The sequence below is a fragment of the Sycon ciliatum genome, chromosome 3 (genome assembly GCF_964019385.1).
Source record: "Sycon ciliatum chromosome 3, ocSycCili1.1, whole genome shotgun sequence".
NCBI lineage: Eukaryota > Metazoa > Porifera > Calcarea > Leucosolenida > Sycettidae > Sycon > Sycon ciliatum.
In genome coordinates, this window is record NC_088645.1 from 8,139,992 (window position 1) to 8,158,647 (window position 18,656).

At 49.5% G+C, this 18,656-nt stretch overlaps 1 protein-coding gene across 1 annotated transcript in view; it reads left to right on the plus strand.

Moving 5' to 3' along the window:
- LOC135811321 (uncharacterized) overlaps positions 1-18,656 on the plus strand; it is a 36,589-nt gene continuing 17,933 nt past the window's right edge. The window contains exons 1-8 of the mRNA XM_065324545.1: positions 1-1,184; positions 3,253-3,358; positions 7,772-7,908; positions 8,336-8,476; positions 8,882-9,001; positions 10,274-10,401; positions 14,048-14,135; positions 17,775-17,939. Coding sequence (XP_065180617.1) covers positions 564-1,184; positions 3,253-3,358; positions 7,772-7,908; positions 8,336-8,476; positions 8,882-9,001; positions 10,274-10,401; positions 14,048-14,135; positions 17,775-17,939 — 1,506 coding nt within the window. The 5' untranslated portion in view covers positions 1-563. The remainder of the gene's footprint in view (positions 1,185-3,252; positions 3,359-7,771; positions 7,909-8,335; positions 8,477-8,881; positions 9,002-10,273; positions 10,402-14,047; positions 14,136-17,774; positions 17,940-18,656) is intronic.

Here is an 18,656-nt window from a genome sequence, read left to right on the forward strand (position 1 = left end):
GGTCTCTGGACGTAGTCAGCGTTCACTACAGCAGCCGATCTTTGCGGTGTCTGCTTTCTTCTGTCCTATCCTGACCTGCATAATCATGATAATGCAGCATTCGTATCACGCTACCGAAATCAGTGTGGTGATCTTCAACATGACCTGTTGAGTATTTATTTGTGCAGTTGCGTTTCGAACGAGCAACAGTTGCCTCTCACGATCGATCACCATGATCACCTCGGCTCTAGTCTAGTTTAGCTACTGGAGCTGGCGCACGAGACGTCCAGCCCACGCGTGTTTCGTTCATGCTGCGAAGGATCAAGGATCAAGGATTTCTCCTCTTCTTTTTTTCTCTTCTTCCATCCTCCTGCTGTGCTGGAGCGCGGAGGGGTTTCAAAGGACATCATCGCTGCCGATCACTGCGATCGTTGCGTGTGTCCAGAACCTTTTCACCAGCGATTGTTCAGCACACAGAGTGGAGGTCGCCTACTAAGTAGTGTGAGGTTCCTAGAGTGGAGAGTCGGAAGACGTGTTGCAGACGCACGGATCTCTATCTACCAGCTAGCTGTAGCTGCTGCGAGATGGAAGAGACGAGCTTCGTGGCGGCCGCGTTTGAGACCGCTGGCGGACGATCAGGTGCAGCAGGTAACGATCATGAAGATCAGCAGCAGCGCGCTGGCTTTGCGTCCGACAGCAGTTACGTTTCCGCTAATCGTCGTGCCGTTCTGGACGACGGTAGCTTTGCCGATGCAGAGCTGGCTGGCGGTGCTTTCCCAGCGGATTCGGCGATCGCCGGTGATGGAGCGGAGAACAACAAGCTGTCACGGATTCAGGCAGCTCTCCGTCAGCACTTCTCCAGTACCAGCGGTGCGAGCTGCTCGGACGAGTCGCGTCACAACAGCGCTAGCGATCGCCCAGGGCCAGGGCCAGGCAGTGGGGCGCGGTCGTCGTCTTCCGGAGGGGAGGCGCTCGCTGGCAGCGCATTTAGTAGTGTCAGCGGCAGTCAAAGCTCGGGTAGCACAAGCTCAACGAGCAGCGTAATAATTCACAACCCTCTGCGGAAGAAAAGAAGAGGAGTCAGAGGCAGAGGAGGACAATGCCCAGCGCCAGGATCATCCGGCAATGCCACATCCTCTTCTGCAACATCAGTAGACTTCGATGTGATCGTTGAAGAGGAGGATGACGATGATCCATCAGGAGCGGTGAGATTTGTTTATACAATGTGTCACACGCAGTCAATAGACATGGTTAGCATTTTACCGTTCACGCTAACTTCGACCGTCGACCTGTACCGTTTTTGGTGTGATTTCAAGACATGGTTAGCATTTTACCGTTCACGCTAACTTCGACCGTCGACCTGTACCGTTTTTGGTGTGTTTTCAAGACATGGTTAGCATTTTACCGTTCACGCTAACTTCGACCGTCGACCTGTACCGTTTTTGGTGTGATTTCAAGACATGGTTAGCATTTTACCGTTCACGCTAACTTCGACCGTCGACCTGTACCGTTTTTGGTGTGATTTCAAGACATGGTTAGCATTTTACCGTTCACGCTAACTTCGACCGTCGACCTGTACCGTTTTTGGTGTGTTTTCAAGACATGGTTAGCATTTTACCGTTCACGCTAACTTCGACCGTCGACCTGTACCGTTTTTGGTGTGATTTCAAGACATGGTTAGCATTTTACCGTTCACGCTAACTTCGACTGTCGACCTGTACCGTTTTTGGTGTGATTTCAAGACATGGTTAGCATTTTACCGTTCACGCTAACTTCGACCGTCGACCTGTACCGTTTTTGGTGTGTTTTCAAGACATGGTTAGCATTTTACCGTTCACGCTAACTTCGACCGTCGACCTGTACCGTTTTTGGTGTGATTTCAAGACATGGTTAGCATTTTACCGTTCACGCTAACTTCGACCGTCGACCTGTACCGTTTTTGGTGTGATTTCAAGACATGGTTAGCATTTTACCGTTCACGCTAACTTCGACTGTCGACCTGTACCGTTTTTGGTGTGATTTCAAGACATGGTTAGCATTTTACCGTTCACGCTAACTTCGACCGTCGACCTGTACCGTTTTTGGTGTGTTTGGTTAGCATTTTTTACCGTTCACGCTAACTTCGACCGTCGACCTGTACCGTTTTTGGTGTGTTTTCAAGACATGGTTAGCATTTTACCGTTCACGCTAACTTCGACCGTCGACCTGTACCGTTTTTGGTGTGTTTTCAAGACATGGTTAGCATTTCGGTTTTTGACACAACGATCGACTTCTGACGTAACCCTAGTCGAAATCTTACCGTTCCGGTCTCCCGCTAAACAGAGCTTTCTATCGTCGAAACGATACCACACCGACGGTATTTTGGGTATTAGGTGCGAGTACCGTTGAACGCTAAAATTCTAGCAATGTCTAGTGTTCATCATCCAACATCGCTCTAACTTTGCACGCTATATGCGACTCGGAACAGAAGCCCCGTGTTTCGTGTGTGTGTGTGTGTGTGTGTGTGTGTGTGTGTGTGTGTGTGTGTGTGTGTGTGTGCGTGCGTGTGTTTTTGGGGGGGGGGGGGGTGTTTGCGTTGCGGGTGGAGACTCAAAATAAACACCTGGCCACCTGGCATGGGTGCAGCAGTGACCGTACCGACCGTGTCCGACGCCCCTGGTCTGGTGAACAATTCCCTCTACATGTACGGTGAAACCTGTCTAAGCAGACCATTTAGGAGACCTTCCTAATGTAGTTGCTGTGTGTGGGTGGTTAGTCTCCCTATCCTCAGGGTCTGTTCCTTTGCTCCTTCTTGTAGTGGTTCTCAGAGGAAGGTGGTCGCGTCTTGTCAGATTGATCACCTTGACATGTTGTTATTCTGTATTCGACACTTGCAGAGCATGCAATGGGTGGAGATTGAAGTCTAGGCCATGCATTGATACAGCAATAGACAGATGACATAATAATTATACTGGTCGAATACTTCAAACTTTCAGAGGAAATCCGAGTTCTCCACCCAAACTCGGCCTGACAACTTTCGCCCCTAATTATACCCATGTGGATGCGTGTGTGTGTGCCTCTCTCTCCAACTCTATCTCTCTGTCTCTGCCTGTCTGTGTCTGTCTGTGTCTGTCTGTCTTTCTCTCTCTCTCTCTCTCTCTCTCTCTCTCTCTCTCTCTCTCTCTCTCTCTCTCTCTCTCTCTCTCTCTCTCTCTCTCTCTCTCTCTCTCTCTCTCTCTCTCTCTCTCTCTCTCTCTCTCTCTCTCTCTCTCTCTCTCTCATTTGATTGCTCAGTTCTCAACGCTAGCTCCCATCACCGAGTACCAGCGTGCCAATGCTATATCATACTCTATCAGCGATGAGGGCAAGAAAGCCAAGAGCAGGAAAGGGCTGTTTAAGGGTAAGTCAGCTGCTGAACATTGGTTTCAAATCTTTATTCTCACGATAGCCAGTGGCCAATAAGAGATAATAGTGTAAGAAAGGAGAAAGAGTGAGGAAGAATTGGGTGGGCAGGGCCTAGGGGTTAATGACTACTTACGGGCAGGGGTGGTTGTTGTTATTGTTGTTGATGTTGAATATTGTTTAGAGTCAGGTGCGGATCCCGGGGGGGGGGATCCCCTAAATGTTGCTGATGTACTACTGGGAACCAGTATGCATGTACATGTATCAGCTATTCAGTTTTGGCTAAACTGGAACCCCCTGTAGAGATCTCTGGATCCGCCCCTGAGTCGTACACACACAGTCATACAAACAAACAGACAAAGCTGCGTTCTGACATGAAGCCGGCATACCTGATGTACAGTGCTGCATGTTCACAGTGCGTGCGAATCGCCTTCTCTTACGGGTCATAGCGAATGTGAAAAGTGGCCCATCCCTCTAATGGATACTAGTATTCAGTAAAACATGTCAAGGTGACCGCTTTGATAAGGCGACCACCTGTCCTAGAAGACCACTGCAACCAGGACCAAGGGATGCTATTTTTTCCAGTCCAATGACCCTGGATAAGGAGACCACCTGGTAACAGAGACAAGGTTTTGAACGTCTCTTGACAGGTTTCACTGTAGTTCATTTGGGAGAGAGTGGTAGCAGGGACGTCACACACAGCACGGTCAGTACGACCATGGTCATGTACCACTTTTCATCCAGGATGGTCCGTCCGCCCAGAGCACCTGTAGAACACAGTTGACCGAAAAATCCGATTTTTTTTCCTCCGCGGGACACCCCCCCCCCCCCCCACTGCCCTGTGACGCCCCCCTCCCCCCCGGGCCTGTGACGCCCCCCCCCCCCCCCCGGGCAGTGAACTAAACATCATGATTTCAATTTCAACTTCAGCTCAGATTTAGGTGGCTGTTGTACAGTACTCGTATATTGTCAAACTCTTAAAAGCAGGTGGAATGTGTCGTCCAGGGTACGCTTTGTTATGTGTTCGCTTGGGGAGGAAATGGGTGCGAAAGACGGCACATTCTGTAAGATATGCGTTTCCGCAGCGACATGTGATTTTGTGTGTGTGTGTGTGGGGGGGGGGGGGGGTAAGGGAAAAGTGCCAATCAATTCCTGGTGCCACAATGCAGGATGCCCCCACAGTACTGGCGCCGGGTTTGGGGTTCTGCCTCAGTCTTTGCTGCCTGTACCATAATCTCCGGTGACTTTGAGGTTGACAAGATGGCGTTGTCTTTGGCGGCTGCCTCCTGCGAACGGCAGATATCCATGATAGATTTTTAAAACGAGGGGCATGGGTGTACAGGCAGTAACTTACGGCACGTCTCCAAGCAACGCACCCCACACATATATCTGGTAACCATCTGTTGCTCCATACAGCAATCGCAAAGTTCAGCATTCTTTGGAGAGGCGTTGAGGGCCACTACGAAGTCGTCGAACGACTCGCCTGCCTCCTGCCGACGCTCCGCAAACACTGTACTGTCCAAGGCAACGTTGCACTGGCTCCTGCGAAATCCATGGATGGCGTCCAGCATATCCGTGACGGACACGCACACACACGAGCCAATATTAATGGCGTGCTCCAGAGTGGCCACGCATGTTACTCGTAAGGCACGTACGCAAATGTGCCTACTGCTCACGGATACGGATACTTAATCTGTCCAATCGGATTAGGGTGACATAATCTTCCCACCGGGCTCGCCACCCAGAGAAATGGTGCAGAGAGATTCTAGAGTGTAACTCAGGGGGAGGCTTGGCGTTGGTCACCCGTCCAATAATGCTAATAGATTCCTTCGTCATACGCCCGCAAGCGTTAACCTCTGGGTGAGGCGAGTCAGAAAACCCGACGGGGGTGCAGGACACACGCTCGTCCGTATCAGCGGAAGACAACACCCATCGCCCATCACTCACAACGAGGTACTACACGTAGGTTCAAACTGCGAACTATACACACACACAATCCTGTTGACTGCGCCATGTTATGAAAATCCGATGGGGGTGCTGGACTCCCAGCTCGTCTGTATCGGCGGAAAAAGACGCCGGATCACGTCGTGGGTGAACTGGCAATTTATCCAGCAATGCCTCCTCCCGTCGTCGGCTGTCATCCTGCCTCCTCCCATCGTCGGCTGTCATCCTGCATCCTCCCATCGTCGGCTGTAATCCTGCCTCCTCCCATCGTCGGCTGTCATCCTGCATCTGCTGTAGAAGGGGTAGAAGCCAAGCCGGTGGCGCGTATGCATGGATGTCCTCACTGAAGGACGCCGTGCTGGCTGTTTGCCTCTTGCTTCTTCTTGCCCATCACCGACACAGCGGGGTGCTGCTACATGTAGGCTCAAGCTGCGGACTATAACTACACAAAACTGTTCACTGCGCCATGTGAGCCCGAGCACGCTAAAACATGACCACAGCTTTTTTGGAAAAAGTCGAGAAAATCGTGATTTGAATTCCGCGGCAAAAAATACGAAATGCAGTGCAACACGAGTCGCTGTTGTTGTTCTCCTCGGTCGACTGGACTGTTCCGGATGCATTTCTTTGTTGCAAGTAAGTTTATTTGTTTGAGTTTGTATTCCATGTTGCGCTGAGTCGCCTAAAACTGATCGTCATCGATGTATCGACGGAAGAGCCTAGTAGTAGTAATGTACTGCGGAGCGGAAGAAGACGACATCCTCGCACTCCATGCGCAGGATAAAATATTTTGAGGATTCGGGTCGGAAACAGAAGGAAGACGATGATGGCTACAGCGACGAGTCATTTGAGGGTGACACTTTCATCGACTGTAAAATAATTGATGCTGGTAGTCCCACGATCTGCAGTGACGAGGAATTCTACTCTGATGACAACCTGGCAAGCGATTGGCATCGACACTGACTTGGGAGGTGAGTCGGCCGATGATTTGGCCAGAACGGACATCGCTGCACATATCCGGGACAATGCCAGTATTGGTTGCAAGTGCAAAAACAATCGATGGACTCTGCTGCTTCAACTTGCTCAAGTCGATAATTTGAGTAACCTTATGCGGAACATCGCTAGCACGAGCAGTAGGCAGCGAAAGCAGTACTCTCTGGCGAGCGGAGAAAACTGTGTGCAGATGGGCTTTGGTGTGGGGAATATGAGTGCGACGTCAAGTATGTTGAGGAAAACTGTGTGCAGCAGTGTATACTGTATATCTGAAAGTACAGGTGGAATGTGATGGAGAGGACGTGGAGTGCCAACTTCTTCAGCCATCTACAGATGTTGACCGTATTTTCGCTGGCGGTTCTCCAATGGTGCTCCACACAGGAGGTATTTCGGACACCCAGCTCGGTGCCTATAGAAATGTTGGATGTGGCGCAGTACCTGTCAGCTCATGCTATAAGACCCTGGACAGAGGAACTGACCCAGAAAGGATGAACCAATGGACATATCAACTGTGTGCAAAAATGACAATCCCATTGCTGTACATAGAATTTCACCATTTCAACAGTGCTGCATATAATACCATTGTAGCACCACTTAGACATGTCAGATCAATCCAAAACTGTCAGATAGTGAACATTAGGTGTGTTTGATCATTTTTGAACAAAAAACTGAAAATCGAATTTTTGGTCTGTGGTCATATTTTAGCGTGCTCTGGCTCATGTTATGTTCGCCTCTGGCCAGCTCTCTGTCTGGCTCGCTTTACTGGATTCTAGACTGTTTCACGTCAGGCTCAACTCGCATTGCATACTACCTTGTGTTTCCAACTTACTAACAAAAGAAGACTCGGCCGAAAGGAAAAGCACCATGGTATGTAACACAGCAGGGCAACATAAAAGGCACAGCAGGGCGGCATAAAAGGCTCATGTGAAACGTCGACCCATGGAAATGAGGGCCGCTCTATCGCCTGACATGGATGCGTACAAAGAGAGCGTAAGCAGACAGCTTTGTCGTGCACTAAGATGCCGACGCGCGTGACCGTAACACAGCACAACAATGAACATGACAGCCAGACTACTCCAGGCATGAATGCAGGAAACCAGTACACGTGACCATGCGTGCACAGCCTCCGCGTGTCCGACTCACACTCTCTAACAGCACACGGAATCCCTTGACTTTACAACTGGCTTCTTGTTGAAACTCAAACAAATATTATAAAATGAGCTCAATGGGGGGGGGGGGGGGGGGTTGCAGTGTTGGTATATGTGTACAGTCATGCACTCGTGCGGTTTGCTCTTGCATAATATGTGTTTTTGTGACTGTCTGTGACTGTCTGTGTGTGTGGTTGTGTGTGTGTATGTGTGCATGCGTGCGTACGTTGTGTGTGTATGTGTACGCGTATGTGTGTGTGTGTGTACACGCGTGCACGTGTTTCTTTGTTTGCGTGTGTGCGCGTGCGTGTGTGTTTGACGATGGTCAGGCCTAACACGTCTGACACGTAACATAATGCCGTCGCGACCCGCCGGTGACCAAGCCGGAAGTCCGGACAAGAGGTCCAACACCGTGTCGGCACAGGATGTGTTTGACGACGACAGTGATGCAACCTTCCTACAGGAGGTGGGTGGGAAAGTACAGGTTTGACTGCCCGTATGTGCTCTAGCCTGTTACAGAACTAAAGCACAACCTGTGTTCGCAGGACACCTGTATCGAGCGGAATCCTGTCGTATCAGGACAGTTTCCGATGCACCAAGGGCAGTTAGGGCAAGCTTCACTGAACTTGTTACACGGTTGATAGTGGCAATCCATCACTTAGACTGGGGAATTTTCAACAATGTCCACGCTGTTTTCAATGTGGTGGTGGAAGTGTTACTGAAGTAAATTAAAGAGATAATTAATTATTTCTACACTGCTTATTGAGCGCATGCCATGCATTGTCGTATAAGCAGGGTAACGGAGCCCAGGCTGAGGTTCCCCCTGCTACCACTCCTTATAATTCACTTCCAACAATCCCTGTGGTAATGTTTGTGTGTCTTCGCTTCCCCAGGTGGAGTGCCTTCGGCAGAACGAAGGACTTCCGTACGAACAGGCTCTACACCAATGCCGGGTCAAGCGACTCATTGCGGAGAAAGGGTCAGCCGAGAATGCTCTGTTCTTCTTGCTGGAAAAGTCTTCCCTGGGTTTGGAGGTGAGTATGCCGTGCGTGCGTGTGTGTGTGTGTGTGTGTGTGTGTGTGTGTGTGTGTGTGTGTGTCACTGTTTGTGCACTTTCACGTGTCCGCTGGAAGTAAGCGGTGTGCAAGTCATTGACACTCCATGCAGAGTTATTTTGCTTTTACTTGGAATTTTGCACTACTCTGCTCGACCCACCGTCTTTGAAATCGCACTTCACTGAAACTCAAACTCAGAAAGTTACACTGTCTCGATATTTACTCGTACAGCTAGCAAACTAGCTTCTTGCCAGTGAGAAAATCCACGTATCACGGCAGAACACTGATGAATATCACAGAAGTCAGTTGCTTTTTCCATATCCCGAGCCACCTTTGTGCAATTTTCTCCCCTGTATGATGTCTGCCATGTGTGTGTGTGTGTAGGTGAAAGCTATGCTTGATCTCGTTTTCAACTTGGCCACTATTGACGTTACTCAGGTGGACGAGGCTGGCAAGACCTTTCTTCACTACGTCGCACGGGGTCGATCGCTGGAAGCGGCAGAAGTAAGGCTTGTATTTTTTAACCATAACTCAGTGGTCAGAGCATCGCTGGCCTCAAGCCAAGGTCCCTGGGTCGAGTCCTGGTGGTGACAGTCAATTTTTCTAGTTCAGATTTTTCCGTTTTCCATTCCCTCAACTAGTAAAGAAATTACTACCTCCGACAAGCGAAACTTGGCGTGTTTTTTTAATTTGTTTGTGTTGGTACCAAAACTACAATTGTACTTCACAAGGCTGTGAGGTACGACCTACTTGTACTTTGTAGCTCCATGCAACCGGGTGCAGGAAGCCAAGCGACGAGCTGGTGAGTGGCACATGGCTCAGACTTAGTCAGAGGCAAGCGTGTCTATCGTGTACCAGCAAAACTGTGCGCGCGTCCATTCTGCGAAGGAGAATTGTCGTGCTTTCGCGTTGCAATGCAAAACCAAGGAGTTCTCTCTCTCTCCTCTTGGTCACTCCGCCAGCACAGAGTCCATGCGTCCATGCCAAACAATCCTAGCGTCTTTCAACAGCCACCAGAGCGATGTCTATCGTGTCTATCGTGTACCAGCAAAACTGTGCGCGCGTCTATTCTGCGAAGGAGAATTGTCGTGCTTTCGCGTTGCAATGCAAAACCAAGGAGTTCTCTCTCTCTCTCCTCTTGGTCACTCCGCCAGCACAGAGTCCATGCGTCCATGCCAAACAATCCTAGCGTCTTTCAACAGCCACCAGAGCGATGCGTCTCTGGTGGCTAAGGAAAATCACCAGGAATTGCTGCAGGCAATTTTGGACAGTTGGCGAGAACACCCTGCAAAACAGTTGGAGTCCAGGCGCTTGTGGAGGTGTTGCACAGTTCTTACCACGTCAATCTGGATAGTGGCGGCGGAAACGACTACGACACCGTGGCTCGAGCACAGCACACAGGAGCGACATCGAGATTTTCAGAGCGATTACAACACAGGCACTTGCTGCAACTGAATCCGCTCTAGTCGCACTTTCGTCTCAAAACAGGAACAATTCCTCTCCAGAAGAAACTGCTATCTCTGAATCAGAGGAGAGTTGTTCAGCCTAACAGATGTCTCTAATGTCCTTGTTGAGCAATACAAAGTTGAATTTTGGTGAGTCAATCATTAGTTTTGATTGTAAAGTGTGAGTTCTTTCGAGTAATTTGAAGTATAAAAGCGCGCCAAGTTTCGCTTGTCGGAGGTAGTATTATTTTTTCATACTCCCATTTCCATTGAGCTTGTTCTAGTCCTCGTCTCTGTGTGTCTGTTTCCTATTCTTGCGATGTGACTGTAGACTCTGATAACACAGAAGGTACCAACGGGTCGTCGTGACGACTCCGGTCGCTATGCCGTCGAGTACGCACTGGACAACAGCCAGGACAAGATGTCCGCCCTGCTCATATCGGCCATGAACAATGAAGAGTTAGTACATGTACATGTGCTGTCTTGCTTGTGTGTACGTGCATCGTTGACCTACTGTACAGGCAGAACGTTTCGCCGGTCAATAATTTCATCCAACTCCAAAGAAAGGGAGTTCGTCCGGTTGTAACTTTCGTCCATGGATCACAAGAGTGTATTGAAAAGTTGGACAAATCGACATTAGTCCGGCATTTAATTTAGTCTGAAAGCTCCTTGGACGAAAAAGACGAAATTAAATTCCAGACGAATACTTCTGCTTATACAGTATGTACCACTTTCTCTGTGAAGGCGAGCCTCACACATGCAGCCTGACAAGAAGAGTTTGATATGTCGATAACCTCCCAATACAGTGGAGATTGGATATAACGACACTCCTTCGGGAGAGAACAGAATGTCACTATATTCGATCTGTCACTATACCCGGTCTTCACAAAGGACTTACTAAACGACATGAGCAACAGAATTGTGTCCAGTCTGTCGTTATATGCAAGGTCATTAGACTCGTTATATCCGATCTCCACTGTAGCGTGAAATAGGGGGGGGGGGGGGGGGATAGGAGAGGAGGAGGGGGGGGGGGGGAGGGTTGAAGCAGCACACAATGCCACTCTGGTCACGACTCAGAGACCAAAGGAAGGAACGTTTGTTGATAGTAGAGTATGCCATGGGGGAGCGAGCTAAGTTTATGATAGATTGCGTTTACACGGTCTGTCTCATTTTCCTGTGCTTGATTTCACTGCCATGCATTGTCTGATAGCAACAGTGCAGAGGATGCAGAGTATGCTGCGCTGCTGATTGGGTACCTGCCACGGCTCGTTTTCGGAATTCCGTAGTTTTCACGATGTACCGCGGCTCCATGCATGCATTGGAGATGTAGGGTTGACAGTGTGCTGCAGTGCAGGTTTGTGCACAGTCGGGTGCACAGTCGGGGGGTGTATTGCATCACAAACAAATGACACAATTCTGAAAATGAGCCGTGACCGGAGGTTTGTGTAGTAAAAGCTAAAAAAATTGCTGAACGCAAGCTTATGTCCCGTAAAATAATTTCCCTTTCGGTACAAGTAGTGCAGTAAGGGGCCGTCCGTAAATATCGAACTTTTTTCACCAAACGAATTATTTTAGTTTAGACCCAACCCCTCCCTCCCTCCCCCTCAGAACGTAAAAAATGTTGACATACATGCATATACAACAGCCATGTACATGAATCAATGTTTTCTGAAACGAAATTGGTCAACCGCCTAACGAAATTATTTCGTTTTGTGAAAAATGTTCGATATTTACGGACGGCCCCTAACAAATTATAAAATAATAATTAAGTGACAGATTGCGTGCAAAATACATTGACACAGTAAGCATAATAGTGTTGTGCAACACCTGGTTCTGCTGCTGTTCCTCGGCTGGAAATCGCCCGCACGCGCGCTATGCCGCGTGAATAAAACCTCTCAGAGCTGCTCAATCCTGGGCCATTGCGGAAGCTTGTCAATAGTAGTGCAGTACTGGAAATTATAACTGAATGTTTGCTGTAGCACTGATGAAACTGGCACCACAATAATTGACAGGCCGCTGTTGCTATTGAACTTGAGTTGGCTGAGGCTACTCCAGCTGGGTGAGCTCCCGCTCTGATCCACTCTCCAGGAAGGGATCCATGTCTTCCTGGTCCGGCTTGAACATGTCATCCACGTTGAAAATGGAGTCGACCTGCTTTTCAGTAAAGAGTGGATCCTTTACTGGTGAATCAGTTGGCTGGCTGGCTGTCATCCACGTTGAAAATGGAGTCGATCTGCTTTTCAGTAAAGAGTGGATCCTTAACTGGTGAATCAGTTGGCTGGCTGGCTGTCATCCACGTTGAAAATGGAGTCAATCTCCTTGTCAGTGAAGATCGGAGCATGTACTGGTGGATCTGCTGGCTTAGATGACTTCTTCCCGTCAAGGATGTCAGCCATTGACCGTTGTTGTGCTGCAGTAGGTCGGGAGTAGCTGGACAGGCTCCTGGCGTTGCGGTGACCTGTCACAGCCATGATTTGCCGCTCGTCAATGCCTTCTGCGGACAGCATGGAGACAACAGTTGCTCTCGGGCAATGGTTTGTCCAAGTAGTGGTGAGCTTGGCCACTTTCGAGATGTCCTGCCGCCCGTCATCCTATGCAAAGTACATTTGCCCAAATTAACGGGTCCATCCAGGCGACGGATCGTTAATGAAATTGACCCCGAAATCGGCAGGGCTTTGCCATTCAGGGCGAGGGGCTCCTTTTCCTCCCCAGTAGTTCTTAGTGGCAAAGTCTGCTGAACGGTTCACGAATTGAGAATTTCTCCTTGTGCCTCCTTGACAGTGGACAGGTATTGTGAGAAGGTGACCAGCGTTGCTGCATGCGACGCACGGTGGGAAAGAAGGTCTTCCTTGCGAGTCTAGTCGTGCGAGTAGTCTAACTACATACGAGAGAGAGGCAACTTTGTCTGTTGACGGGCACCCCTGTCTTCATTCTGTGACGGTCGGAGAGCGCCAACGGAATATCTTCTCACCATTTAATGAGTATACATTTCAGAACATCTGCGTACTATTGTGTCATGCTGGGACTTGGGAATGTCTTCTCCTGTCCCAATGTGTATCAGAGAATGTGCTTGCATGTTTCTTTTCACTGGGACACGGCTATGTGTCTCTTACAATCTGATGGTGTGAGAGGAATGTCTCTCCGTGTGTGGCACCGCCATGTGCGGCGATTGTGCCACCTTTCAGGCTGCCAGCTCATGCTGTCAGCCCTGTGGAGAGTTTGAATCTGTGATGTGTGGCGTGATGGAGATTGCTTACCTGTAACTCTGGATCCCTCGCTCATTACACCGCCTTTCTTCATTCCGTGACTGGCAGAGAGCGCCGGTGGAGTGGCTTCTCCTGGTCCTATGCGTATTAGAGAATGTCTTCGTCGTTTCTTTCCACTGGGACATGGCGTCATGTCCCTTGCAATCTGAGGGTGTGAGAGGAACGTCTCTCCGTGTGTGGCACCGCTATGTGTGGCGATTGTGCCACTTTCAGGCTGGCAGCATGCAGCCAGCCTTGTGGAGAGTTTGACTCTGCCTGTGGTGTATAGCTTGATGGAGATTCCGCACCTGTAACACTGGTATCCCTCGCTCATTACATCGACTTTCTTTGCTCCGTGACTGGCACAGAACACCAGCGGAAATCCGTGCACGTTTCTTTCCACTGGGACATGGCGTCATGTCCCTTGCAGTCTGAGGGTGTGAGAGGAATCTCTCTCCGTGTGTGGCACCGCTATGTGTGGCGATAGTGCCACCTTGCCGGCTGGCTACGCGAGAATTTGAATCTCTGGTGTGTGCAGTTTGATGAGGATTGTGGCGCACCTGTGACTCCGTTGTCACTCGCTCATCACCAGCGTGGGTTTGTCTGCCTGACGACACTGACTGGGCTGTTGTTGCTTGCCGCTTGCTATCTTTCTACAGTCAAACATCCTTAGGATGAACACCAAGGGACCAATGATGCCTGTGGGTGTGTGTGTGTGTGGGTGCATGCATGTGTGTGTGTGTGGGTGTGTGCGTGGGGCTTCGGCGCTTGCGTATGTGATCGGCTGGGCATGTGCGTGTACATGTACGCGCGTGTATTGGTTGCTATTGTGATTGCACGTCTGTGCTGTACATGTACAGTGCCCGCAGCCTGTTCCTGTGTGAGCCGGTGGAGGGCGTGCTGCCCAGGTACAACTTCCACGCCATCGTGTCCAACCGCAAAATGAGGGTAAGCAGCGTTGCAAAGATGACTCTTGGCTTGAGACCTCGCCATGTGAAGGTTGGGTGATTACGTCATCCTGTGTGATACGTTGTATGTATGGAACGCCTAGCCATGGCACAGTGGTGCGTTATTTCTGGGTTTCAGACCTGCTGTTTCACAAATTTTGTCACGGCATACCTATCCTAACTTTGTAAAACCTGGCCAAATTTCCTACTCCCTAGTCTTTGACTTTCCCGACCTTGTGTGTGGCTAGGAAAATTTGCATGTGTCAGAAAATGCAGGATGTACAGTTGGCTTCACTTTATCTACCATAGTAGGCGCAAGACATCAAAGAGTTTTAAAGGTGCCAGCTTCGGATCAATGGACTGTGGCCCTAGTTTCCACTCTATACTCTGCGTACAGAGCATATGCGATGGCACACCTCGAAATGCCACTCTGGGCTGGTCATGTCGATATTTTTTATCCAGCAGCCTGCAGATATATACCCATTTGGGCCAGTATGTGTGAACGGGACGACATCCCCTCCACCCCCCCCCCCCCCCCCCCCCCCCACTTCATCTCTCTCTCTCTCTCCACATTCGCATTCTCAGCCGGTGGTGGATGGTGCGCATGCAGCATACTGCGCTTGGTCGATTGTCCACTGTTGCTCAAACGCGCAGCTCCCATCATTCGCACAAGTTGTGCAGCGAGCTTGCAAGCACAGTCACTTCAGCAGCCAATCTGCCGTATTTCCCCGAATAAGTTGCACTTTTTTACTCTAAAACTCAAGGGTAAAAAAGGGAGTGCGACTTACAATCGAGCATGATCTACTACTGAAGTGAATATATCAAAAAAATTAATGATCGCTCAAACCTGAAAACGGAGTGCGACTTATAATCGGGGAAATACGGTATTTCGAAGTAGGATAGCTGATGCTGCTGCTGGTACGCACCAAGATGTGGAACTGTCCTTTCAGTCTGCCGAAAGCTTCTCCGCTACTCTACGAGTGTGAATAAGGCGGTTGTTGACCGACTGCAGCTCAGCTGCCACAGGGGTAGCAAAGCATTGCGTTGTGAATGTGTTGAGGGCAAAAGCGGACTCGGCCACAAGGTACTGCTGGATGGCCATGCCTCCGATTGGCAACGGATCGCTGACCAACCTCACCTTATCCACTATTGTTTGCCTCGGTGCAGATTATTTTACTTAAGTTCACGTTCCCAACTTGTTAGTGATAACAATGGACAAGGTGAGCGAAAGACAAGCCTCGGTGTAGATGTTGGAAGTGTTGCTGCATCTCCAACACATTGCCAGGTCTGCTACAGTTCACATTGATAAAGATGCCTCTTGCATCGACTGTCCCGAGTATCATTATGGCTGGATATTTCTTGTAGCACACCAATACCCATCGCCATGGGCTACAGGCTTCTCTAATTCCATGAACGTGCCGTCGATTGCTCCTACACAATGCAGTAGGGCAGGCCACACAAGTCTTGGAAGTCTGCCATCACTCTCCCTAATTCTGGCCCTTGCGGGAATGTAATCATCTTTGGCACCAACCCTGTCAGAAACACATTGACAGTGGAGTGCACTATGTGGACAGCAGTGCCACCCCACACTCCCAGACCCTGCAGCAATGCAGGTTGGGCAGGGAGCATGGGCAAACCAATGCAACGTGATTGCTAGATGTTTGCTTGGCGACTTGCTCTCAGTCCTCGGCTACGTATCCTGCCTGGCCAGAATGCTCTACACAATCTCGCGGCATCTCCAAAACGCCTCACATCGTGTCCCATGCGGATATTGTGCTTGTACTGACTCTCCCCTCAATCAGCAGCTCCACATGCAGTCATTGTCGGGAGACAGTCCAAAACCTGACTCTGCTAAATACCAGGGCCACGCAGGGCATGCCAATCATACGTTCATGCCCTCCCACATAATCCTTGAACACATGCATGTTCATCAGTGCGACCCACAACAAGCTAATGTCAGGGATCGAGTAGGGTTTGTACACACTGCTGCAAGCTACCAGTTCTGCTCCACGCTTCCCTCTTTCGGAATAATTTCAGGCAGAGCAGGATCATCGATGAAGGATGACACCTTGCGCGTCATCTGCTTCCTGTAGCCACTCTTGAAGGGTTTGATGACCCCAGCATCACATGGCTGTATGATGGACGTGGTATTGGGAGGGATGAATACCAACGACACAAAGTCCAACCTGTCCTTCACAGTGTCACACTTGTGGGCAGGACAGTAGTCGACCAACAGAACGATCTTCTTCCCCTTGCGCTTGGTGACGATTTACATCTTGTAGCAGCCATTCGCGGAACACTTCACGGTTCATCCAGAATTTGTTGTTGCTGGTCCATCGTCCTCCTAACGCAGTGGCAGGGGCAGTGTTCGCAGCAGCTACAGCACGGGGCAAACGGGCAGTGCCTAGGCCATGCAATGGAAGGACGCTGCCATCCATGCAAAGACAAGTGGCGAACGTGGCACGATCCTTCTGGGTCTTACTGCCTTTCACCTTTTTGTCCACTTTTGCCAAAGTGCGATTCGGCAAGGTACGCCAAAACAAACCGGTCTCTTCCATGTTCCCATACACGGCTCGGATCACTGTCCACAGAACGAAACAATTCTGGCCAAACATTTCCGATGAACTCCTTCGCTCCTTCGACATCCGCATCACCAGACTCGCCGTGCGCTTTATTCGTCTTTATCCCTCGTCGATGCAAGTAGCGGTGAACATGGGACTTCCATGCCGTGTCCGTGTCTGGAAAGTCGGATTCAGACGCAAGTCCAGCTCTGACGAGACCAGCGGCTAAATCCTTTCCTTTTTCCATCAGCATGTCTTCTTTTTTCTCCTTTTTTTGTTAGGGTTCCCTGTAAGAAGGCGATGACGCCTGTTGGGAATTCCCTAGTAAAATAAGAATAGAAATAAGAATAAAAATAAATAAATAAATAATGTCAGCATGTAGTAGGACATGGTTTTCAATTTTTTGGCCTTGCCAGCTTCAAAATATTTCTGCAGTCCATCTTCCTGTAAGTCGCATTTTGTTTCTCGTTTTCTTTTCACTTGCGTCAGTCGCTCGGCAGCAAGGGCACTGATGGAGTCACGCCGTTTCAGTATAGAAGAGATTGTCGGCTGCGATGCGGAAAAGTGACGACTAAGATCTCCCAGAGTCTTACCTGGATTGCTATCAACAAAGTTCAAAAATTTCCTCTTGTCGTCCACCGAAAGACACTTCCTCTTTGGCTTCTCTTTGTTGCTCGCCATTGTCTATCTTAACAGAACTGTCTCAAGACCGAAAATAACAAGCCGAAAATGACAAGAGAACGCCAGGAAACAACTGTGCATGTGGCAAACAATATGCGCGCCAGCGGTGAAGAGTACCGTACCGTTACATGTACTATGTACGTGCACGTGAATGCCGCGCATGACACATGTCCCCCCCCCCCCCCCCCCCCCCCGCTTTGCAGGCAGTAATACATTGCATGTAATAATGGCAAGCTGATTTCAAAGACCCACGCTATACGCGATACACACTGTCTGTCTGTGTATCATGCGTAACAGTATGTGTGTGTGTGTGTGTGTCTTTCTGTCTGTTTGTCTGTCTGTTTGTCTGTCTGTCTGTCCGTCCTCTGTCCGTCTATCCGTCTGTCCGTCTGTCTTAGGCCACAGCTCAAGCCATCATGGACACGATGATAGAGAAAATCGATAGCGAGCAGTACAAGTTCTACTTTGCTGTCATGGAAACGGACTCCTCTGGTCGACCACCTGACCATCCTAACTTCAGTGCCAAGAAGGGACTGGCGTATGCCAAGGTGGCTGATAGCAAGGTCAGTGGATTACATCTCAGTGTCCTGACAGCAGCCATGCAATGTGCATACATCTCAGTACCCTGACATCAGCCATGCAATGTGTATGTATTTCAGGCTGCGTTTACACGACAACGAAGTGCGACCGAAACTGAACGGAATCGTTGCGTTTGCTACGATCGTTTACGCGACAACGCACCCCGAAACGGACTGAATAGGAAACGTACTTCAAAGTGTTTGAATCGTTTTTAAAACGTTTGCGTTCTCGTGTAAACGGGTTGAAAACAACTCGAGGGCCGCGCTCGTTTCGTCTCCTTGTAAAAGCAGCCTCAGTGTTCAGACAGCAGCCATGCAATATGTATGCATTTCATCCCTTACAGCTCCCCTCAATGAATCATTACATAGAGAAAATGTTGTCAGAGATGTTTGGATCTGTAACTCTCAGGGAGAATGGGAGAGCCTCAGAGCCACTAAAGTTTTACTTCCACTCTACCATGGGCAGGTTAGGTCAGAAATTGATGGGAGGGTGACGATGAAAGCGCTATTGTCAGTCAGAGAAGCTTCCGTCTTGCCGCTTGCCTCTGACAGAACTGTAGTGCACCACCACTGCAACAATACGTTTTTATTTCATCTTTACAAGTGCCCAATGGGTCCAATCATGTTAGAATCGAGGAACAAAGTGGTGGTGAGACATAGTATACTCGGCGACTGGTCTTAGGCGTCGGCTTCATAGTGTAC